Source organism: Leptosomus discolor, chromosome 2 (assembly GCF_034619465.1).
Source record: "Leptosomus discolor isolate bLepDis1 chromosome 2, bLepDis1.hap2, whole genome shotgun sequence".
In the NCBI taxonomy this organism is placed as follows: domain Eukaryota; kingdom Metazoa; phylum Chordata; class Aves; order Leptosomiformes; family Leptosomidae; genus Leptosomus; species Leptosomus discolor.
In genome coordinates, this window is record NC_141392.1 from 5,186,384 (window position 1) to 5,210,845 (window position 24,462).

A 24,462-nucleotide genomic window follows, 5' to 3' on the forward strand; every position below is an offset into this window, starting at 1 on the left:
TTCTATCTGATTTTCACTGGTTTTATGTGAGTGGATTACAGCTCTGGGTTCTACTGCCACCAATTTCGTTTCCTTGATCCCGAAGAATGTTTCTTTTGTCTTGTTTGAAGCTTAGTTTTTCTTTTTTTGCTTCTGATTTCTGTTTCGTAGTTTCTTACTCATTTTAGTTATAGGGCTTAGAGGGGAAATCACAGTTTTACCACCGAAGTAGTCTTAAGAATATTGTCCATAATATACTGCACAGAATTTAATCTGCTTTTATTCCTGTGATGGAACTCTTTCAGTAAGTTCATCTAGTCTTCCTGTGGCTTTTTACTTAAGGAAGTCATTAGAAACAAACAAAATGATAAATACGGAGAAGAGCCTGACCTCCTTGTTGCCTTTTAAAAGCTGCTTTTGCGGAAATTTGTTTGCTAAACCCTTGTTTATTGTGTCAATACACAATTGTAAAAATGACTTACAAGGTATTGTAAGATTTAAGCTTCTCATTACTAGGTTGATGCAATGCGTCAGCCTTCTGTGCGCCATTAGGTTATTTTGCACATTTTAGGTTGTGGTTTAGTTGAGGCTCTTATGGGAAAGACTTTTTGGTTGCTGTAATTTAGATTATACTTAGGTGATATAGTTACCTGGATGGTAAGTGTCTTTTTGCTGGGTCAAGGAAAATATCAAAGATTATTCCAGGCAATATGTTTTCTGGAGTTTTGCTGAGTCTTGCTTTACATGTCAGGAGTAATGAATCTTCTTCCTTTGGTAACCTGTGTATTAGCTAATGAATGTGCCTAATGGGAAACGTCGAGAGAGAATCTGATGTTTTTATTACATTTATTTCTTCTTAGAATACAGAGTTAACAACAATATTTTCCCCTTTTAAATAATCACTTTCCTCTTTCTTGGGTTGTTTTTTGTTTGGTTGGTTTTTTCACACTTTTCCTTATGTTCTGGTCTTCTCTTGAACAAGTAAACGGTCGAAGTTTTTGCAGGTATAAGTCTTAAATAGTATATTTCTGCATCACAAGAAGTGACCTTACAAGGTTTTTCGGAGAGATCAGTGCTTTTTGGGTCAGCAGCTGAAAAGGCCAAGCAAGATACCCTACGCAACCTCAAACAAAGTTAGACACCTATAGTTAGGCAAGTGAATTAAGTCCCACTTTTCCAATAAAAGAGCAAAGCTATAGGAAGGATTTGCGAGATGGTTATTAGGTTCTTGGGCAAAGGATTCTACGTACTTAGTGCTGGCTTAGAAATTCTTGGAGACGGAGAAAGTCGAAGAATATGGATATCCTTTTAAAAGTAAAGTTTAGGAAGTGAACTGGTACGTTGCTTCCTAATTTTGCTGCCTTTAGGTAATCAGGAATGTTAATGCTGTGGCACTGTCAGTACAACATCTTTCAGTAGTACAAAATTTACAGTATGGTTAAAAAAAAAAAAGAAAAATACCCCAAAAATGAAGTTATCAGGAGAAGAAAAACTGTATATAGGATAGGCCCATGGAAAACAACTGTAAGGATTTAAGAAATCTCTCAGTTTGAGTTACACTTATCTTGCTTGTAGTCAATCCTTACCACTTTGTTAGACTTGCTTATGCGTTTTGATAGATAAGAAAAGAACAGAGGGTGTGTGTTAAAACAAATGATAGATTTAAGTATTAATATTTCTATCTTCTTTTGTCCATTGGGAGCATATTAACTTTTCCTTTGAAATCCTGTAAAGTAAAATATTTCAAAATTTAATGCTGTTTGCCCGAGGAGACAAAAGGAAGAGAAAGTAATATTTTTGGATAATGAAAAGCGGAAGATGTATAATATATCCTTTTTCTTCTAAATTTATCTTTGACTTCATGGCTTTAACTTTATCGAAGTAATTTTAAATTCTGTAGTAGTATTTAATTGGAAATGTAATTCCACTGAAGTAATTATTGGCTAGTGTATCTACAGAAATGGGATAAATATGGTCTGAGTGTGAAAGTTTTGCTTACATTCTTCTTACACTGGAGTGGTCATGGTCAATCGTGCTTCAGAGTGCCACACGGTTTGCCTTCTGTTGAGAGAGTAAGGGCAAACAGAGTTGAAACATATGAGGAACTATATGCTCAAGTGTTGGAGATGCAAGGAGAAGGGTATTTGTTTCGTTTAAGAGAGACGGGGAGAGAATGCAGGGCTACCTTGATTTTTTTTTTTGTGGTTTTGCTTTCAAAATTAAAATGGTAACCATTCTCAAACTCTAAACACAAAAATTTTGCAAATGGCGCTTTCAGTTGAAAATTTTTATGTTTTCGCCCTAGGATGGTAATATTTGAAGAGGGTAAGCCACCGGTAATACCATGTAAGTCTTAAATAAAATAGTTTTTAAAAACTTGGATATTTCTACTATGTCAGGACAAACAGATAACTGGTGATTCAAAATATGTAACAACTTATATTTTGTAAGCTCACTGCAGAGACTGGTGTTAATATTTATGTGAAGTAAAACCAGATTTGCTGTTGTGTTGGCCATTGTGGTGGTTTAAATACCTTTTATTTGAGTGTAAAGAAGCATTTTTTATTTATGTGTCATAGCCCTGCCAAGCAAACCATTAACTGCAGTTTTAATCTCTCTAGTTTGTGGTATTTAACGAGAACAAAACTCAGATATAGGATTTATTCCCTTAATCTTTACTCTGATTTGTAATGGTGTATTTTTATTGAGGATATATAACTTATGGAAATAGCTCATCCTTATAGTTGCAAACAGGACAAATTCATTCCTTGGTACCTAAGCTTTCTAGAGTCAAAGGTGTTACTTTTTCTGTCCTAATAGGGTAAAATAAGCAAGGCATAAGAGAAACTATATGGAACGGGAGAGGATGGAGCAGAAGAGTTACAGAGGCCAAGGGTCACGTGGGTGAATGTCTAACACGGTTCAAAAAAATGTTCTTTTTTTCTTTCATTTTGGCAACTAGATGAATGTCTTTGGATTCATGGCAGAAGGGACTGCTGTTCATTACTAGAACAAGATTTGACTGAGAGGGATGCTTTTTTCCTTTTTAAATACATGAAAAAAAAATTGTTCTATGGTCAGATCTTACCATCTTTAATAGTAAGATGTTGCGTGTAACTGACGGACTGAAAACCACGGGTGACAGAGATGCGCTGCTCTTTTCTGACTGTTTACATTGAAGTGGAAACACCGTTTTGTTCTGAACTTTTTTGTCTTTATTGTCACTCAGCCTGTTTGATTATAGCAGAATAAATTAGGGTTTACATTTGAATTAAAAAAAACACTTGTACTGTAGGGAAAAGTGTGTTACTGATTCACTACATTCTATGTTTCTGGTTCAGTTAAAAAAAAGTATTAACAGCATCAGTTTTTAGGTTCCATGGGGTTGTAAAATATTTTGAGTGTGGTGTCAGCACTAGTGTTTTGAGATTCTATGATTAACAGGCACTGAAATAAGTTTTATTTATTTTGAAGCCTAAAGAACCCTTCAGACATTACTGTATATAGCCTTTTGGAAAATGACTGTACTATAGAGAAAAATTGTCTGTAATACTAACCTATTTGGTCTCAAAATGACTTTTACTAAAGGGACTTGGGAGTTTGGATTTGAGGCATGTTTTCCCTGGGCAAGTAGAAGCAATTATAGCAATTATAAGTAATAGTATTAAAAAATCAAATATCAGAATGTTAATTTTGACTCTGGATTCTGTCCCTTGTACTGAATAGTTCTTTGGTATCAGCAGGTCATGAAAACTTTTTAAACCGAAATAGCTGGTCATTCACTGTGGATCAGGAGTGATATGCCACTAATATTCCATGGAAGAAAGGGTATGACAGAAGGTAGTAAAGAAGAACTGTAAGCGTGTGAGAGAGGTGATAGATCGGTTTGGCCAACTGCAACCGTGACTTGCCTGACCTCAATGAGGCCACACGTCACACCTGAGCGGTCGAAGAGGGTACTGTCCCCAGCTGTTTGCCCTGGTCCCACAGCAGGAATCACTTCATGGGATATGCAGCTGACCTGAACCCCAAATTGTAAAACTTTACCACCTAGCATGTTAAACAAATAATGCCGGTTTTAATTTACTGTCATACTTGAGCACTGCTTATGATGATGTTCTGGGAGCTGCTGTGAGTACTCTACACTTCATGTTGCTGTAGAACTGAAAGCGCTGGGGAATAAAAGAGTTTGTACCTGCTTGAACCTTCACACTGCACCTACTGTCACAGCTTTTGTGAGATTCACCCATCACCATCTTGCAGAGGTGAATACGGTTTGAGGCCAGTCTCACTACTCTAAGCAGAGTCTTGGAGCCACCTCATGATGTAAGGTTCTGAAATAGTTTTTCACGGATCAAATATGGAGGTGTAACATACAAACATGCAGTTATTTTGAACCTTTTGTACTAAGCACCCTTTTGTAGCATCTGTGTAGTTGGAGTGCAGCTCCTAGTGAGCTGAGCTGCAGCCATGTGTGCTCTGTTTTGTCAATTCTTTAAAAGCAGGAATACAGAGGATGAAAAGCATGCAGCTAGCAACGACAATATGAAAAGTGTCTGTTAAATGAGTTCTTTAGCATCACATAAGAACATGGTAAAAACACAGGTACAATTCTTTCCTTCAGAGTAGCGTTGGGCTACCTAAGTCACAAGCCAAGCTTTTTCATTGTGCTGTGTTCTGAGTTATCAATAACACACCTCGTTATCTATGAAGCAAAGCTCAGCCAAAGGATGTGTTAAGGTTCTATCTCTGTCAGCAAGTAACCTCAGGAGTTGCCTGCTCTGTACGTAGAAATTGGTGAGGTGGTTGTAAGGAGCCATATATGAGCCAACTTTTCAGTTGTAGTAAATACGAAGAAAAGGGTTGAGTTATGGTGGCGTAGGAACTATCCAGTCTAGTAAACATCAACTTGTCTGAATTCTTCATTACTGTATTGCAGTTTAAGCAGTTTAGTCATTATTTTCTCTTATTTGATATAGCTGCATTTCCTACTGCAATTTTATGCAGTTTCCTCTAGGATCGGTGCCTGCTTTCTTCTTTTAAGTGAAATAAAAGATTGATTTTTTTGTTGTTGTTGACTGTGTTGGATGTTTTAACTGTCGGACCTCTACTCTTTCCTGCACCCCATCCTTACACGTTCTCCTGACATTTGTGAAAGGAAGGTAGGAGTGCAGGCAGGAGGAACCAACATTGTGCTCTACTGAATCGCATGATCAGCGAGTTCATGGTTTGGAGCGATACTGTAGAGCATACCTACCCTGGACTGGCTGTTGGCTTCTTGATCATGAACCCTCATCCTCTGCAGATTAATCTTTACAGCATCCTTGCTTCCAGCTAGAGCGAAGATAAGTTTACAGAATATTAGCAATTAAAACTGTCATGTTGAATGTCTTGAGATGGTGACATCGCCGAGCCAGCGATGTGACTTTGTAAGATTTGTTTAGCTAATGCTTTTCTCCAGTTCTGCGTTCATAATTTATGAAAAAATAAAAAGTAGTTTAACGTTCTCTGAACGGAATTGTTTATGGGGCTTACTACACTGGTTTTACTTTGTGTAGATTTTACACAAGGGGTAACACATAGTAGGTAATGACTTCTAATGCTACCTCACGAATCTACTTAATGCAAAATCTCGGGCTTATTGTTTTATATCTTCATAAGGAGGAAAGAGTGATTGGGAAGTAGAGAAGAAAGACTAGATACATTTCTTTATTTTTTTTCTTGAATTGTGGGTGGTTTTTTAAGAGCTTACACGCAGATGACCACCTCTGGACCTATATGAACTCTGAAGTATATTTACTAGTGAAATAATACAACCTGCATTTCTTTGAACTGTCGCATCAGTAATTAATTGTATATCTTGTGACACTGGTGAGATGAGAACTCAGTGCCAAGATGTGATGCAATTTTATATTTTTAGTTAATGTTAGTCTCTCCATTTAAATGTGTAATACTGCATTTCTCTTGGCCAGAATTTGGGTAATTGGAATGGTTCCTATTGAACTGTGTATTCTTCCTTAAGAGTTGCAGGTGGCGAGGAGAAGAGGGAGTAAGTGCCACCAGTTTCAAAAGCTCCAGTATTTTGAAAATCCTGATCTTGGTAGTTTGCATTTGACTTTGCCTTAATATGCAAAACCTAGCAATCTGAACTGGTACTTTTTTAAAACAAGATCACTTTTCTAACTCAGTGTTTTGAGGCAACCCTCAATAGTGTTTGAATTGCCATTTGAGATACGAAGCAATAATGTGTTTCATGTTTCATTGCTTGCAGAGGAGGAAGAAGCTGTGCCTCAGGAATTTGACTTCATCCCCCAAAACATCTGATGCTTATCTTGCATGTGAATTTTTCTAAAAATTATATGGATGTATACATGAAATATATTTAACGTAGCTGTCAAATTTTACATTAAATGTGTATCGTATGTACAGTATTTTATTTATGTATAAGCACATACATAAAAGTGTAAACAGTATTTTTACTTATTACTTTTCAGGGGATATAATTTTCAATGCTCACTATCCTGACCTGCCACCAGATTTTATCTTTGGAGAGGATGCTGAATTTTTGCCGGATCCTTCTGCCTTGCATGTAAGTGCTTCACTGTTTGAGAACCTTATACCATGCAGAGACTTGGCTTTTTCAGAATGGCTACAGCAATAGGAATTTGCTAACAATGCAGAATAAATTTTAAAAAAAAGCAAAACCCTTTTGTCTCAGTGTTATGTGAGTGTTTATCACTTCATCCTCTAATGTGATTTAAAGTTGAATCCATAAATGTAGGCATTTTAAAAAAATATTTTAATCGAGACAAGATGACATTTTCAAGAATTATCCAGAGTACCTTTAAAAAGTTGTCTTTTTAATATCTGACCATCTTAAAAGATCTGTATCAGTGTTGCTCAGTTGTGTCTTTAAAAACATTTAGTTCCAGAAGAAGTAGCATAATGTTGTGTAGTGATGTCATTTTTTGTTTTCCCGTGAGGAAGGATAAAACCAGGTTGTACGTGGTTGAAACCACTGTGTCAAAGAAAGGTATCTGCTCGTATGTCGTAGTGTTAGTGTAAAGACAAGGAAATGCCCTTTTAACAGGTGGGAGGGTCAAAAATTAGTAGTAAGGTTGTGTAAAAGTATCTTCTAACACATCCTGAAATCAAGTGTGTTGTTCACTATACAAAATTAGCCTCAAGTAATAAAGCCTTGTTTGAAGAAGGTAACGATGGTTATGCTTTTAAAATACTTCTCCCTCTCAGAAGTTACTAGTCCTTTCTAAAGCCATGTGAAGCTGTTTGGAAACCCAGAGTTTTTTTTCTCTTTTACTCTCCCCCTCTCTTTGGGCTCCATTCTCCTGCCTTTGCAGACCTGCAGCCTCGTTTGTGAGTCGACAGTATCATTTGTCAATAGAGTTTGGGCATATTTTTTCCAATAAGTGTCCAGTGCCTGTGGTTATGGTGCAGAGTTAGTGGCTGTGTCAGAAAAGTATGCCTTTGCTGGAGAGCTCTACTGTAATTCCTGCTTGGTCACCCACACAGTAGGTCATGATCTCATTTCTGTTTTTCTCAAAATTTTCAGCTTTTATTAGAAAGTTGTCCCAAAAAGTAATTGCCAATTTAAATATATTTTATTTTATAGGTTACCTGTAAGGGTATATGGGAATCGGTGGCACAAACAGGCACCTGGGAAATGTCTTTTAATTGATCTTCCCCTGGCGTAAAGCTTTGCTAGGGCAGAGGTTCTTTGCGTAGTCCTCTCCTGCAGCCTCTCTTGTGCTTTATCAGCATGTCTCCAGTGCAGCTGGGTGATTTCATCAGGTATGGGAACTCCTCAAAGTAAGCCAGAGGCCGTCATGCTCTACTGTTGAGTTTTGTGGTACGTGTGTCATGGGGGAGGAATGTGAGGCAGTGGCCACAGAATTGGACATGTCCTTCACGTGTGACGTGACAGCTGTGTTGTTTTTTGGTTTTACCTTCATTCACTTCGGATTAAGTTCTATTGAAAAACTACACAGTATTAAAAGAATTGGGTTTAATAATTATTTTTAGAATACCTAACAGAATTTTTAAAAGCTGAATGTCTTATTTCTTTGCTTCCCCTGATCACCTTCCTGTTAAGCTCACAAAAATCCTTTGGGAAGGAGGCATGGTGCTGCTGAAGAGCTATTTTGTTAAGCTCATTTACGGAAAGGGTTTTACGTTATATGACAATTCTAGAACTGTTTTCATACTCTTTTTATTTACCAGTTCTCCTGTTTCCCCCTTTTTCTGTTTTGTTGTTTCACAATCTTACAACCTCCTGAGAAGTATTGGCGCTAGCAACCACATTCTGCAGTCGATGTTCAAGGAAGAGGAGCTCTTTTCCATGTACTGAAAAGCCTAAATTAGTAACATACAGCAAATGAGATGTTAAATAAAGATAATGTGGGGCATCTTGCAGAAATGCTGTTAAGATGGAGTGTGGTATGGTGCCGCATTTCTCATGTGAAAAGAGGTCACTAGCACTAGTGATCCACAGGGAAACCTGCAAGGATAGAAACGTGCATAGATTTCTTTTTCTTTCGTACATTGCTCGTTAATGATACTTCTTTTGGGAGTATTGCTGTTCTTCTGCCTAAGCACAGAATAAACTTTCCATCCTCTTTGTTGGAAAGCAGCTTGAAGAGCCATTTGCTCCTTGATGCATAATGAGATATTAACCAGCCTATTTTAAAATTAATTAAAAACAAATCAAAAAAGAAATTTCCAAGCCAACAGTTTTTCTTTGGTCATTATGCCTTGCTGTAGTATTCACTATGTAAATGTAACCTTTTTTGAGAAGGTCCTTGGCCCTTCTCCTGCAGTCCGTCCTGCTGTTATCAGAGTGTGTTATTCTACCTTGCAGCTATGATCCATATGGTATATGTTTGCTTTTGCATTCGCCTCTTAATGTTCAACGTGGTTTGCAGAGTTTTTCTTCAGAATGTTATATTAACAATAACTTGCTTATTATGCTAAATATTTTAATAACTCACTTCTTTCCACAGATCTTAGAGCTGTTTCATGAAGATAGTTTTAATTGAATTCTAAGATATTAGCAGAATTTTTTGATGTGTTAGCATATCTTTCTACTGACTTTTAAGTAAAAATAGATTAGCACATTGAGCATAATTTAATGCTCTTAACTTTGAGCAATCTTCGGATACTTTTGGTGCAACAGTTTTTGGTGATCAGAACAGAATCTACCATTCACAAAAGCATGTAGGTGGTATTAAATGAGAAGTGCAGTCTTTAAGTAATACGTGCTGCCAGATCTGTGGGAATTCTGACACTGAGCCTTCCTGTGCTGCTCTCATCTGCCCGAGTGTCTTGTTTTCCAAGCAGATGTCCTCACATGCTGTTACGTGGCTTGAGTCAGGCATTATGCTTAGCTTGAAGTGAGAACCAGGTACTCCAGATTCCTCAAGCTCGTGTGGCTGTCATAGAGGCTGTCAGTAGACCTCCCTGGAGACATTTGAATGGCTGTGCTGCAGGTCGCTTCGGTCGCTCCTTCAGTTTCCATGGCCGTGGGCAGACCTTCGAGTTAGGTTTTCACCTGAGCCCGGTGGCAGGTGTTGAGTTAAGCAGCTGTTAGCCAGACAGCTAAACCAAGATTCCAGAAATACACCATTCCTAAAAGTAGATGCTGTAGGTGAAGACTTCATACTATTTTTTTTTTTTTTTTACAAAGAATTCCTAAATGGTTGGGCCTGTGTTTCACCAGTGGGGTGATATGTTGGGCACTCTTGTTGTTACAAGCAGAGCTAATCAACTGCTTTGTTGAATTGAAATCACAGTTGCAGAATCAAGTCAGAAATGCTCGTTGAAACTCAGCTTTGCTTCTATGTCTTGCACAAATATTAAAGTCACTTTGATTTGAAACTCAGGTTAAGTCTCAAGTTCAGCATTGCAAAGTATATGCTTCATTACATGCCTTACCAGAAGTAGTTACTCTGCTGGTTGCAGGGTCTGACGGTGTGCATTCTGTCCTTCTGCAGTGATGTAAGAATTGAGGAGCCATTCCACAGAGGGGCAACTGTTCCTTTTATTTTGGTTTGTCATACAGTTTTAAATACAGAGGGCTAAATGCCCTAGGTTGGTGATGCTATTCATGCCTAAAGCATTATCAGAAATAAACACATTTATTTTTTATTTTCATTAAAAATGTCTCACCTAGCGTATGCCTTTGATACTCATGTGTATCATATGCATAAATAAAATCAACTTCTCAGAGTGTAAATAGAAAAGTTGTTCCCTGCTGTAGTGTTTATTCATTTTGGATGACAAGTATTAGAAATGTATTTTAAAAACAACCTATGATTCACGCCATTCTGATTAAAAATTCAGTTGGCACAAAACAAGATTAGTGATTGTGCGCGGATGAGATTAATTTGGAGATCATTACAATGACGCCAGTTTGAGTAACAAGAATTGTTTGTTATGTTAGCCTAGTTGACTGCTAATGTGAGCCAGGTAATAACTGAAGTGCTTATGCAAAATATTAACCTCATTTTTCCAATTATTTTGAAGTATATTCTGTTTGGCAAAGAAGAGACAATAGTGGTAAAAGCAAGCTAACTGTCTGTTTAAGGATTTGGGATTTTTAGCATCCTACTTCAGGTCTCTAGCGAGTCTCCCCAAAGTTATTCTGCCACCCATTGCTATCAAAAAGGCTCCATTAGCCTTGGTGGGGGTGGAGGCAAGAGGACATTAGCATTTCCTGAAAGCCAGTAAGTGTTGAATGTGTCCTTGTGGCTAGTATATATGGGAATACTTAGAGCTGCAATCGCGTGGGAGGTGGGTTTTGCCATCCCGTAACTTCAGAGCATGGGCCACTGCGGTTCTCATGCCAGTACGTAGCATTGGGAAGATTGTTTTCCCTTGTCTAGTTATTAATACTGAGTACAGGTTTCAGTCATTGTGGAGTTGATTCAGCTAATTGTGCTGCTCAAGTGTGATGGCTGTCATGCTCTCTATCTTGGGTAGAGCAATGTTTAAGTTCTTGTATTTGTAGTTATTAGACTCCGTATTTATCATTTGGCTATATGATGACTGTCATGAAGGTTGTATTGTTCTCTGCAGCTGTGTTCAACATCTTAATCATTATTACTGTCAACTTGCTGAATTAGTTTTTAGTTGGTATTGAGGAGATCCTTTGAATGTTTCCCTCTCCCATAGTTGTTCTTCATTTAAGTCAGGTGCATGAGACAGATGTTTAACAGCATCAGTTGTTCCTGTGCTCACAGTACCTACAAAAAAAGGCCAGACACCCCTTATATTAACTAATGCCATTTGAACTATTTTGTTCTGAAAAGTCTGGCTGTTGTGTTGTGGGCAAAGATGCTATGTGTTCTAGTATGAAAGCCCCTACGTAAGGGCAGTGAGCCCGATGGCCTTCAGAACATGACTTTGAAGTTGCAGCAGTGGGTTCTTTGTCTGGGAAATGTGTGGCTAAGTTCAAACTATTTTAGCATTACAGTCTCTTCTGCTTGCTCTGTTTGGGGTGGCAGCAGCAGATTTCATTCTTGGACCCCTATACCTACCACTCCTGTACTGAAAGCCTTAAGTTACTTTGGTTTCCATTGATCTTGGGGAATTAAAGTGAAACAGAATGCAAGATTAGATCCTGCACAAAATAAGAAAAAAACCTTCTAATAATTTTGAACTTCTTTATATTCACAGTTTTTGTGTTCATTTTTGTTATGTCTTGACTTTGTGTGTCAAAGTGTGTTTTGCTTATTTATAATCCAGTGCTATGTGCTGTTTAATTTTCTGAAACAAACATGAATTCTGAAAACTGTTTATTCCTGTCCTATGTTGATCCTACCCATTTGTATATATGGGGGATGTATATATATATGTATATATGATAACCTACGTATAAGGTTAGATTCTTTATATGCATGTGGTCACTGAGGCCTTGCTAAGGTTTGTCTGGTATGGGTAGACAGTGGTGACAAAGTGACATTTGATACAATCAGAAGAGTAGTTTAATTCAGGAACTTTCCCAGCAGAAGGACTTTTTGGCTGATATTGTTGGCGTTTATGGCATACACTTTTGTCTGTGTTTTCAAACAATAGAGCTGTGCCAGTACAACATTCCTCTTTAGGTCAGACCTGAAAGAATCTAATTTTGAATGTATTTTGGTCTGATTTTGGTGTCTGAGCTCCACATAGTTCCCCCAGGGAATCCTCATTTGACCCAGCTAGCAAGGGCTGTCAGAAACCACGTGCAGGTTTTCTGCCTTTTATTTTTGCTGTGCTTGCACTGGGTTGAAGGTGAGAAATCCCCAGAAGAGGATTCTGGCTGGGAATCCTCTCCTGGGGTAGCCTGGCCAGCTTGACTACAGCCTGTGTGAGGCTGGCGTTCAGGACGTCCTTCTGAGAAGTCATACGGTGCCGAGAGCGAGTGTTAGTGTTGCTTGTGTAGCCGTGTGGTAAAGACGGAGGCTACACAAACAGTTCAGCAGAACGAATTCAAGAGAGGTGACAGAAACCAAGTTTCTCCTATCATTTTTCCATCTCTTCTTCCTTCAAAGCCTTTCTATGTTGGGAAATTATTCCTTTTTCTCCTTATTTTAGTTTTCTGAATTGCTCTTCTAGCCTTTCCTTTTTAATTTTCCTCTTTGTCCAGAATTGTTAATATTTATAGGGCTGAGAGGGAGTTACCTACCTTGTATTACTTTGTCATTTTCTATTCAGGTAAAATCATTATATATAATTTACCTTACTTTTTCCAAAATTTCAGCATTTCCTAGCACAGTTTACAACACTTGGCTTTCTGTCTCACAAATGTAAGCAGAAGAGAATATACTGAGGTCAGAAATTCTGCTTTAGTTAATCACAGCATTTTGACTGGACTTTTCACCTAGCAAATCCAGGGATTAAAAAAATTGCTACAGTTTGATACTATTCATTTCATTTTGAGGGAAGAAAATATCTGATAAGCCTGGTAGTTTTGCCTTTCCTGCTTAAATCTTGCAATTAAGTGTAGAATATGAAATTAATTCCGTTAGTTCTGTGAAGGGCTTGGTGGGGAAACATTTCCTTTCCTTTTTTGGCACAAACTTCTCTGATAATGCAGTTTCTCCATGGAGTACAGAAAGTCTAGAATATTGGCTCGTAAAATCTAGTATTTCAGTCCAGGAAATACTAGTTTTAGGAAAACATTAGGAACGTGTATGGTGGGAGTTAGTGTTCTGCCCCACTAACTAATGCACATGTGATGAGAAACTTAATCATTGTGCACTAGCAAAATAGGGAAAAACCCCAGTTAGTGGCTTTACATTCATACTGTTGTGTTAGGAAGAAAAAAAGAAAGATAATTTTAGTTTGTCACATGAGTTTGACCATCCTTTTGATGGTCATACAGTTAGTTGGGCCAGAAGGTTGGACCAGAATAACAGGATGCTTAAATCTTAATGTTAAAGCTGAAAAAGGTGTTTAGGCTTACGTTTCTTTCAAGCTATGCCTGTTTAGCTTATACCTGAGCCCAGAGCACTGGCCTCCTGAATTTCTGAATCTTCTCTTGAATTCATGTTGAATTAATCTTGATTTCTTAATGAATTTACTAATTTCTTAGGTGGGCAACAGTTGCTACCAGGCTGGAGAAAGACTGCTGTCTTTCTACTAGAACCAAACTGCTTATCTTGAATGAGTATTCTTTCTTTTGCTCCTCTAGTGTAAAATCAAGTAGCATATCCTGAAGTTCTGGTAAGTGGAAAAGGAACACTTACATAGCTAGGTGTTAGTCTTAGCTGAGAGCTGCAGTATGAACACTAGCAAAATCGTCACTCACCTCTTAATTACCAGATTTCTTGCATGGCAGGCGAGATCGTGAGCTCACCTTTGCAGCCTCAGTCTTCTCTGACCCTGCGGTCCATGGAGACTGGAAAAGCTAGAGGTGGGACAAGCTTGCATCCCATCCTGGGTGTGAGAAATAGCTGAGCAGGCTGTCAGTGAGCCAGTACACGAACCAAAGCTTAGGCTGTGCCTAAACCTATAGTCGATTTATAGTCAAAGCTCTGTTAGGTGGCTTTGCTGGTATACTTTTTTTTTGTAATGCTGTTCAGGAAGGGACCCTTGGGTGACTGAAATGTGAATGCATTTCAAACTTAGTTGTTCTGTTTCGTAACCCTCTTTATTTAATTTTGTGCTTTATTTAATTTACCGGTCCAGTTAGATGCTCTTGTTTCCATCTTCCTAGTGTTCCGTCCAGTTCTCCAGGATCTTTGCCTGAGTTTATGTGCAAACTCCTTAACTTTAATAGTGCCAGGCAAGTGATCTCATTATGGCACTTACCCCAAATGTTTCAAGATTTCTTCTGGAAGCCCATTTCAACATCTGATGGTCCTCCAGTCCACTTACTCTGTAGGCCATGAGAATATCCCATCAGAAATACAGTCAGTCTGTATTAGTACCCTATACTAGTATGTCTGGCCTTAAGGATAAGTGAAGTCTACCAACATGAGCAAGAGAAAAATCTAAGTTATGAACTGTGTGGTTATATTAGATATTAAACTGGGGAGGTGGCGGGGAGGCCTTTGAATAGTCTTTAAGGGGTAGTTGGAGTCACTGAATCTGCAGTTATTCTTGTAGGCAATGGCTCTGTTGGGTCTGTGACTTGTTCCTTCCCAAAATCAGTTGTTTATATTGCTGGATATTTTTGCAACGGCAACTCACAGTCCATGAAGACAAAAGAAAAGCTGCTCCTTTGCTTCATCTTTTCTAGTAGTTTTCAGAGACTTTAACCACTTTCAGAGATTTTTTTTTTTCATGACTTCTTATTTAAGGAGCCATTCCTGGCAAGTCTTCCATTACGTGTTTCAAACATCTGCATCTGGTGCTGCCCCCTCTATGATCAGGGTGTATTACTGTTACTCCTTTTCTGTAGGGACTCCTAAAGGGATTTCTAGACTTTGTGACAAGGATAGTTTTAGAAAGTGCTTGGAGGAAGCAGTGTAACTTGCTCAGATTTTCTCAGTATATTACACTGCTATTAACACTGTGAATGCCTCTCTCTGTCAGCAATGTTTTTTTATAGCCATCGATAGGCTCCAGTTTCTCTTCCAAGAACCACAACTTTCTCTGTTCTTACTAATGGTTGCTGAGGAAGCAACAGGATTGAGCAAATGAGACACTCTTCGGGTGTCGTATTGGAGGGAAAATACGTGCTGTGGCATAACTTCAAGTTGCCAGTTACCGGACACTGATGCCTAAATGTGTTCATGTATTTATATATGTGTATAATATACCTGCTTTGCATGAAATAAAGACCTTGCTAGTGGTAAGGGTGGTATAATGAATTCCAGCGTCATCATTAGTTTAGACCAAAAATATAAAGTTAGATATCCCAAGCCAGCCATATGAAAGCAGAATGTCTTTCATTTGGAAGTCTGGAAGTGCAATAATAATGTTGGTGTTGGTAATTCTTTCATACGAATCAGTAAACTGCTAATGTGGTTGTGACTATTTTTTGCTTCAGTTAGTTAAAATATAATCATACTTTACTTGAGCAATGCTTTATTGAAATTTGGAAAAAAAATATTATTAGAGAAACTGGCAGAAAATTAAAGGATTCTGGCCCTGATGTGTAATGGTACTGGCAGAATACACTCTGCTTCCTCACAAGATCCCTAGAACAGTAAGAAATGGCTGGTCTTGAAGGCAACAGCTTATTAGCTTTCTAGAAACACATTTACAAGGTTGGGGTTTTTGTTTGGTTTTGGTTTGTCTTGTTTTGGTTTTAGTTGTTTGGTGGTGGTGGTGTTTGGTTTTTTTTTTTTAAAGAGAAAAGATCAAATCCGGCACAGTCTTCCTGAACTGAGAATACATATAAATCAGTGGGTACGCCCATAGAATTCAAGTGGTTGAGCCATGGTAATTAATTTTTCTATGGAGAAAGTCGGTCGTTGCTTATGAATATGCAGGCAGAACAGACTTTTAAATCAACTGATTACAGAAGATCGGTTAGAAATAATCATTCTGTCTGATAATGCAGGTTCATATTTGATTAAACTCTAGACTGTGAATTCTGTTATAACTTATAATTGAGTTTAGTTTAATTTTGGGACCCCGCAGGTTCTTTCCTTCAGAAAATACTGTTGGGATGAAGAAATGTCTTTGCACTCAGGGTGATTTTCAAAGGATCTATTCGTTTCCCCAAATGGATGAGTGTACAAGCTGTATTTTCTTCTCTCTTTTACCAGTCTAAGTTTCCACCTATAATTGTTTCAGAATCTCTCTTTGTTTTAGTCATTCTTTACGTGCTTTTATGTCTGCATTTCCTTGCTATCTTCTATCTCAGATCTTCAGGCATATCTGCTCTTTTTTAAAGATGACTACAGAAATATAGTTCAAATGTAGTCAACATCTTATGTCTTTTGTTTGCAGTATTAATGTTTATACAGTTTTACATGAACTTTGCCATGTATCTGTCTTCCCAGAGATGCAGCTTATACTTGGATAAAGGAACCAAATGACTGTTATTTTCTTACAATACTTCTTTGAGAGGAGATAACTAGTTTGCATTGATTTGTCCAGTATAGTAGAGAAATAATTTTGATTTCCAATGTCTTATGATTTATGTAATGGTATTTTGCAAATATTTTCTTTAGGGACTCTATTTTCAAGGCCCTATAAACTCTCTTCTAGTACAGATGTGAAAATGAAGATTGAAATACTGCTTGGCCAGTGAGATCCACCATGTGATATCTTGATTTTAATTTATGGGATTTTGAGAAAGCAAAAAATGGTTAGAAGAAAACAGTTCTGCATGTGCCACCCAACACTAAATGCCCAAGGGACGTTAGTGGATGCTGTCCAAAACATTAGCTGTGAAGGTTCTGCCTGTTTGCTGTAGCTAAAAATTACTTGTTTTGACAGGAAAGGAAAAACCCCAAGAACTGATAAGAGTGAAAGACTTGCTGTTTAAAAAGGGACGCTTGAGATAAAGCATTAACGTTGAGACAGGGGCTGTTCTCTGGTCCATGAAGGGGCTGAGGAGTTGGGGCCCGTTCACGCTACCATCAGTGCGTGATGAGTAAGTCTTTAGGTAAAAGATGGGGGTGTGCATGACTTGTGTTGAAATTAATCTTGTCTTCATCCTTTGTTCCTTTTACTTGCCATGTTTAGTTAAATATGTAGACATCTGGTAACAGACTTCCAAGGAGAAGAGTGCTGTGTACTCACGTGGATTAACTAATGATTAGTGCACTGGGTTCCTGATCCCAGGGTTTATAAGTGCTGAGGGAATTAAGAAAGTCCTTCTTAGACCAGGTAAAGGTGCCATCTGCTTTCTGAGAGATGTGCTGGGAGGTCTGGAAAGGAACAAAACCTGCTCTAATCACTTAGTAAAGTAGGACAAGAACTACTTATGCATGCTAAGTCTTCAGGAGATTAATTAGATAGTATTGTACTCTCTCTGTTGATAGTAGGCAATTGTAGCTTTTAAGGGTCTGATTATCTTGTAAGAGAGCTCTGTGGGAGAAGCAGGCAGACTTTTTCGGGAAGAGCGCACAACTTAAAAATGCTCTTCTGGCTTCGCAGTTTCTGCATCTTCAGAGCACCCTTGACCTTCAAAGATCAGCTGGCTCTTAACTGGTCCTACAGCAGGGCACAGGAGCAATTTGTAGCAACCTCTGGAGGCTGCGTTCACTCCTTTTTCAGGGGAGTGGTACTTGAGAGGCAGTGGTGCATTTATTCTAGGTGAATGCAGAAGAGTGTTCTCTGTGTGTTCAATTTGCTGGCGTTTATTTTGGAGTCGCCTTAGGTGTGAGATCATTAATCAAGAACCACACTGTGTGGCCAGTGGAAGAAAAGAGGGAAAGTAATTTTATATAAAATGTAAGGTGCTTTTCTGAAAGCAGAATTAATTTCTTAGCTTGTTGTTTTCCTGCTCTGTATTTTCATGCTAATTCAAGGCCTTCAGGTATTTGAGACTTCAGCTAAGTGTTTATAAGCTATTGTAATTTCTGTATTGAGTTTTCACGGCCTCTCACTAAACATAAAAAAATAAAATAAATACTGACTATCCCAGGCTTTATCTTACGCAAAATTTTTAGCTGTTACACCCAGTAGCTAGTAGAACACACGAGGTCTGTAAGTTCTTTGGTTGTATTTGCCATGACAAAAGTGCTCCTGAGTTGAACTGTTTTTATGAAATGTTAAGTTTTGATGTTTGCTTTTGCCCAAAAATGATCGTTTCAAGCAGATCACTCCAGAAAGTTGTTCCAGTGGTGCTTTGGGGGAGGGAGATATGAAGAACCTGTGAAAATAAGATGACAAGTAGATGGCATGTAGGTTTACAGTGATTGATTTGAAACTGCAGCCTGTAGGATGTTTAAGTGCTGGCTGCTAAGAAACTGAAGCCTTTGAAATTGTTATAACACTCCAGCCCTGCAAATACTGTGAAAAATATCTGTTGATAGAAAGATGTGAGCATATGGCAGATAATTATCCTGTGCCTTTTTCTGTGAGCAATTTCCCCATGGTGGCCCGTGAAGACTATAACAAAGCAGGGACTAAAACCAGATATCCCAGTTTCTAGACTAATGCTGTAACCACTGGACCCCATCTCCTCTGCATTTACATGGAGCATAAGTGCTGCTATCACTGTGTGATCTTTCTCATTTCAGGCAAAACCTTACATTGGTACTGATTTTTAAGCCACTGTAGGATGCAAGTTGCGTGCATGTGTGCAGATATAAACAAAATGCAAATCTGTACTTACATTATTCTTTATGATAATTCTGGATGGAAGACGCTATAGAAATGCATTACCACTGCTATGGGCTTGGGAGGTTTTGTTTACTGACATTTTCTCGTGAAAGTTAATTTCTTGCTTAGAAATATAAAAGTACACTAACTTAAAATAAGATCTTGCTGTTGTTTCCTGTAGTATAGCCAGGAAAAACAGTTACAATCTGTCTTCTTTAAAATCACATTCCTGGAAGATATTTTGGCAACCTGGGTATTTAAACACATTTCAAAGAAAAACAACTTCAGATCAATTAGAAATTGTTATCGTATCTTCTTTCTGATAGAATAGAATTATAGTTTACTGCAGACATTGCCTGGAGTTACGAACTAAGCGAAAACCTGTGAAGGATGCTGTGAATTAGCTTATGGAGCTCGAGGTGCAGTACGTTCTGAAAAAAGGGGGAATAGGTGATCATGGACACTGTGTAGTTTGCATAGGTTTTTGATTAGCTTTTTGGAAGGATAAAGGGAAGACTGCAAAGCACAAAATGTTCCAGAACAAAATTTAAATGTGGTTTCTTTGCCAAAAGTTGAGTAGTATGGCTACTTTGGAAAGCTAAGTTCTGCATGTCTTTGCTAGTAGGGCTGAGAAGCTACTTTGTGGGGGGTTTTCACTTGCCTCACCTCTAAGAAGGTCTCATTAAAACTAATACTGTCTGGCTCCAAATTTTCTTTGTCTCTTTTTGAAATCCAGTTGGTGTCATTGCTATTCATTTAAATGACTTAGTGTTGAAGTGACTTAAATTGCACTCTGTGGGTGGCCTTATAATATCTTTACTTTGCCTCTTTATACACACTTCAAGTGAATTCATTTTCTCAAGAATTTGGTCATGTCTTATGGTCCAAAAAACCTTTCCCTGTCAAACTGCTCGCTTACTGTGCAGCTGACTCCTGTCGGATGACAGGATCAAGAGCCAAGGAATTCGAAGATTGACTTTGCACCCCAACAAAATCTGTGGGGTTATACTTCTTAGCAAAAATTATGCTCTTTGAGCTTCTTTAGTTTAATATCTGGCAGATCTTCAGAGTAGATCTCAATTGCTTCAGATTTGTCCAGTGTAGACACAGTTTAATGGACGCCTATGGTCTAACTAGTCCCTGTATAATAACTGAATATTATTTTTCCACTTGTATTGCCACACAGAGCAGGGTGGAGGGCAAAGTTACTGGATGTACTTGCAGTTGATTAGTTACTGTAAGGTCTAGGTAACTCTTGTCTCAAAGACCCTTTCCTGAAACCTAGTCCAATAATGCAGAAAGTTAGCAATTGCCAGGGAAGCTTCTGCCTCAAAACAAAAAAAAAAGTCAACTTCCTTATGTTGAATTGTTTACTCACAAATAGGTCAATAGTAACAGCCTATCTTCTGTAGGACAGTAGCTACAGCTGTGTGGGCAACGATGCCTCTGGAGTCTGCTCTTTATCATGTGGAAGTTCTCATTCCATTACTTTTCCTGTAGACCATTTTGATTTCATTCCTGTAGACCATTTCGATTTCATTCCCTAATTGGAAAAATGGGGATTAGCCAGTTGTCACAGATGACATTACCAGGCTTTTGTGTCCACAAGAAAATACATAGTGATCTTCTGACGGTACTAAACTTGCTGCTAAAATAAACTCCTCAAGATGAGGTAACAATTTACCTTTTTAGAAAATGAAAGTTACACAAGTTGCGGTATGGCCGAGTCAAAAGCCAATTGAAAGGTTCAAATTAAGATCTGAATTGTGGAGTTGCTCCTAGTTTTAGTGGAGATTATGGAGAGACATGCCGACAGTGTCTAGATGGAAGAGAATTGTTTAATTGAGCCTCCATCTGTGTGCTCAGAAATGACAGGTAAGTTCTTAGATGATATGCTGAAAAAATGAAAACATTAAAAATCATCATAACCAATCTGTGATGTGTGTGTAAACCTTCGTATGAGAGGAGCATGACTGCAGAACTAGTTGCAGATGCACAGTTTGAGTTGATTCATACTTCTTGTATATTGTTGTACAGTGGGCCACTTTCAGCCTAGCTGGCTAACTTCTGAGCAACTTAGAGAGTTTGTACTGCAGAGTTCACTTAAAGATAGCTGTTGGCAAACAAGACAAGGAATTGCATCCAAGTCTGGATTTATTTTAAATACATTAGTGATTGTTCTGTAAAATATGATTAACTCTCTGGAAAGCCTGCAGAAATCTTATTTCAAATTAGAAAAGATTTATTGAGTGAAATATGTAACTTAGTCTGTCAGTACCCCAGTCACTGTGCTCGTGGTTTTTTAAATATAAAATTCATTTTAATTCCAATCTTACAGCAATTTCAGATTAAAAAACTGTTTTCATTGGGCATGTGATTTTGGTAAAATGATGTGAATGTATAGATTTTGTGAGGGACAAAATTGAAGGTCCTGGTGAGCAGAGCAGAAGGAGATTTTGATAGAAGCCACAGAAAGCAACAAGTCTTTTGCTGTATACATATTTGCTGCTTATTTCTTTAATTGGGTTTTCATACCTGCCAGGCTTCAACAGTCTGGCTGTAGAAAACGGGGTTATGTGTGTTTTCGTATTTCCAGGGTTTTTCTGAAGTCATAACAACTAAAACTCAGAATTTTGAAGTTGCATTCAGAGCATAATTCTTATGCAAGATTTGAGTTTTGTGGCAGAACTTGGAGCCATGGAACACAGAAACACTGGACGCTCACTCCGTTCTTCTAATGTTTTAAGTATTTTTAAATACTATTTCTTAAAAAGATGTATTGGCTAGGGTTGGAATGCAGCCTTCAGGCAAACAATCAGAAAGTTAAGTGCAAAGGCTAATACTCCTTCTTTTTGCTCCAAAGCCTTTAGTTTAAGATTTTGGTGATTAAAACATTTTCCAAAGTCTAATAGTGAATACAATACTGCATTGCTAAATAAAATTGTACTTAGAAGATCCTTTATCTCTAAAGAAGGAGGTCAGTTTACCATTGCAGGGTCACTACTCTCATTGACTAAAATGACAAATCCTTGCATGTTCTCAGAAAAATCATTATAATGCTGAAATTGTAGTGATTAAGACATTCTACAAGAGATCAACTTGATAAACATCAAATTCTGCTTTAATTAGGTTTCAACAATGTATGTTGCGGGTAGTTGCTTACTTTGTCTTTGATTTCAAAAATGGAAGATTAAAAGAAGGTACCATTTGAAACTGATAGGACAATGTAGCACATATTTTGTCATACTGTTGAAATTGGATCACAATAAAATGGTTTAAAAGTATTTTCAGATGAATGAACCTAGTGCTTAGGGCAAATAAGCAACACTTAAAGATGTGTAAAAAGAAATTTCATACATAAATATGTCATTGTACTCAGAAGTGTTTGTGTTAAAATTTATAAATTTAGGTCTTCTGAAAAGAGCAGCACTTCTGCAAAGTTAACAAAATGGCTAGAAATGTAATGGCCAAATGCCAAATAACGAGCACTACAATAATATCATTCTAAAGTTGAAAATTAGTGTTTATCTAAATCGGAACTTGTATTACAGAAAAATCGTGTAGCCATTGTATGTTTGCTCTTTCATCAGTGAGGATCTGTTGTAATTGATGTATGTACTGGGTGGGTAGTTGAATTTTTCTCCAGGTGATTTGTTTTTATAACCAGTTCACACTTTGTTTGAATCTTTAGTTACTGAATGAAAGGTATTTACTAAGGATCCTACAGTCAAATCATGAATTTTAATTCCTGTAGCTTTAAGGCAATACAGCATAAAGACTATTTTGATGCAGTGTTCTTGAATTCTTTGAAGAAAGCAATACTTTAGCGCCATGCTGGACAAATGACAATGGATTTCCTCTTGCTCTTTTTTTGTTCTGCAGTGTAACGATATTTAAAAAAACAAAAAGTTCTGTTGCATTTAGGCCGGTTATTAAAATACTGTTGGTCATTTCCTTTGACAGAACATTTCTATTGTGTTATACCAATGTCATTAGGAGGAAAGGTTATTCCCACTTGTCTGGCTGATACCAATACATACTGGCATATTACATCCTCTGGCTTTCTGGAAATGCTTTAGTTGAGCAGCAGCTTGGGAACAGGAAGTTTAGGGTTATACACAGTCTGGTTTCAGACTGCATGGTACAAAATGTGTTTCCTAGAAGACACCATCTACCTGACAGATTTTTCTCTAGTATTTTGTAGAATCGGATAAGCTTAAAAGGGTTCAAGTTGAGAATAAATGTTTACCAGCTGTAGATGGCAGGCAAGGTAGAACAAGGCTTTCAGTCACTGTAGTATGTATTTGAGGAACTTTGATGAACCGTGTTAGTATCTTACCCGTTCACCAGTTATGCTGCAATGTAGTTTATCATTGCCATATCTTAAAAGGTAATATTCCCATTTCATAGGTGTTTTTACTAGGAGGAAAAAAAAAAACCCAGAGTAACTCAAGCTGTGGTCAAATGTGAAGTCTGTGACACTGTAGTAACTTCTAAAGGCAGAGGTTCAAGGATAGCATCTGAGCCACACTGAGCAGCCCTTTCTGCCAGAATCATAGTGAGCAGGAGGAGTACAGTTTAATCTTGTAACTGTTCGCTGAGCTGTTCATTCATCCATGTAAAACAAAGCAAATCGTGATCAGCAGTTATGTCCTGTTGTGTTTCTTAAGCTGAGCCTGTCAGTCTTGGGTAAATCCGTAAGTTATGTAAACATCAGATCTTTTTCAAATCTGTACTCTAGAGGTAAGTGTTCCCCTGAGTGATCCATCCACACTCTCAGATGATAAGTTTTTCTTTTTTTATCAAAGCAAGAAGAATGTCTGTTTTTCTGAACAATGAGAGCACCACCTTCCAAAGCTCTTGTTTCTCCCAACCATTTTCGTGTGACAGGAATGTGTGGTTTTCATCCTAATCACGAGAATGAGTGATGCATAGAGAGTTAATGCAGCGCTGCCAGCCATAGTAATTCAAAAATCATGAATCATGTTGCTGAAAGTCATGACAGTGGTCTAAAAACCATGCTTGTGAGATAGAAAAGGATTGTGTTTCTAAGTTGCATTTCTTTTATTTTCATCTCTTTCTGTATGTAGGTAGTGCATATGCAGATTTCTTTGCCTCTCTGGTAGCTGTTAGATTAAATGAGAAGGGATGGAGGGGATGGAGTAGAGTGTAGCTGAGATTCTCTTAAAATTGATCCCCTCCAGGACTGGGCACTTGAGGAAAAACAACATGTGGTAAGATTTGAGATAAAATTGCCTTAGTAAACATTAGTGCTTTTTTTTTTTCCCTCCAAAAAAAGCAAGATTTTCAAGGAAATACATATTTCATGTCGCTTTCACTGACAGATTAGGCTTGTATGTTTTAAGTGGTGATGCAGAAAATGAGGAATTCATTTTGATAACATCTTAATATATATGGCTTCAGATGGAAACAAATAGAAAGTTGTGGAAAGAGAAATGCTTGAATTATTAAGCGCTCGTACACATATACTGAAGTCTGTATAACACCGTTCCAAAGGGATATATCACGAACTACAGTGATCAGAGATAATAAAAATTATAAGGCTTTTTGATGGAAATAGCCATGTAGTTAGAGATTAGGCTACAAGTAGATTTCATTGTAGAGCTGAAGGTATGGTGCCTGGTGAATAACTGATTAAGCTTTCTATCTGCCTTTCCAGAGTATCAGAAGAGAAAATTTGTACACAACTCATTAATTTCTTTTCAAGTCAGAGCTATGGAGTCTCACCTTGATAAG

General features: G+C 37.8%; 1 protein-coding gene across 1 annotated transcript in view; it reads left to right on the forward strand.

The window, feature by feature from the left end:
* Window positions 1-24,462, forward strand: part of BABAM2 (BRISC and BRCA1 A complex member 2) — a 170,778-nt gene that overhangs the window by 22,287 nt on the left and 124,029 nt on the right. Inside the window, exon 3 of the mRNA XM_086460560.1 lies at window positions 6,474-6,568. Within this exon, the coding sequence (XP_086316686.1) occupies window positions 6,474-6,568 (95 nt within the window). The remainder of the gene's footprint in view (window positions 1-6,473; window positions 6,569-24,462) is intronic.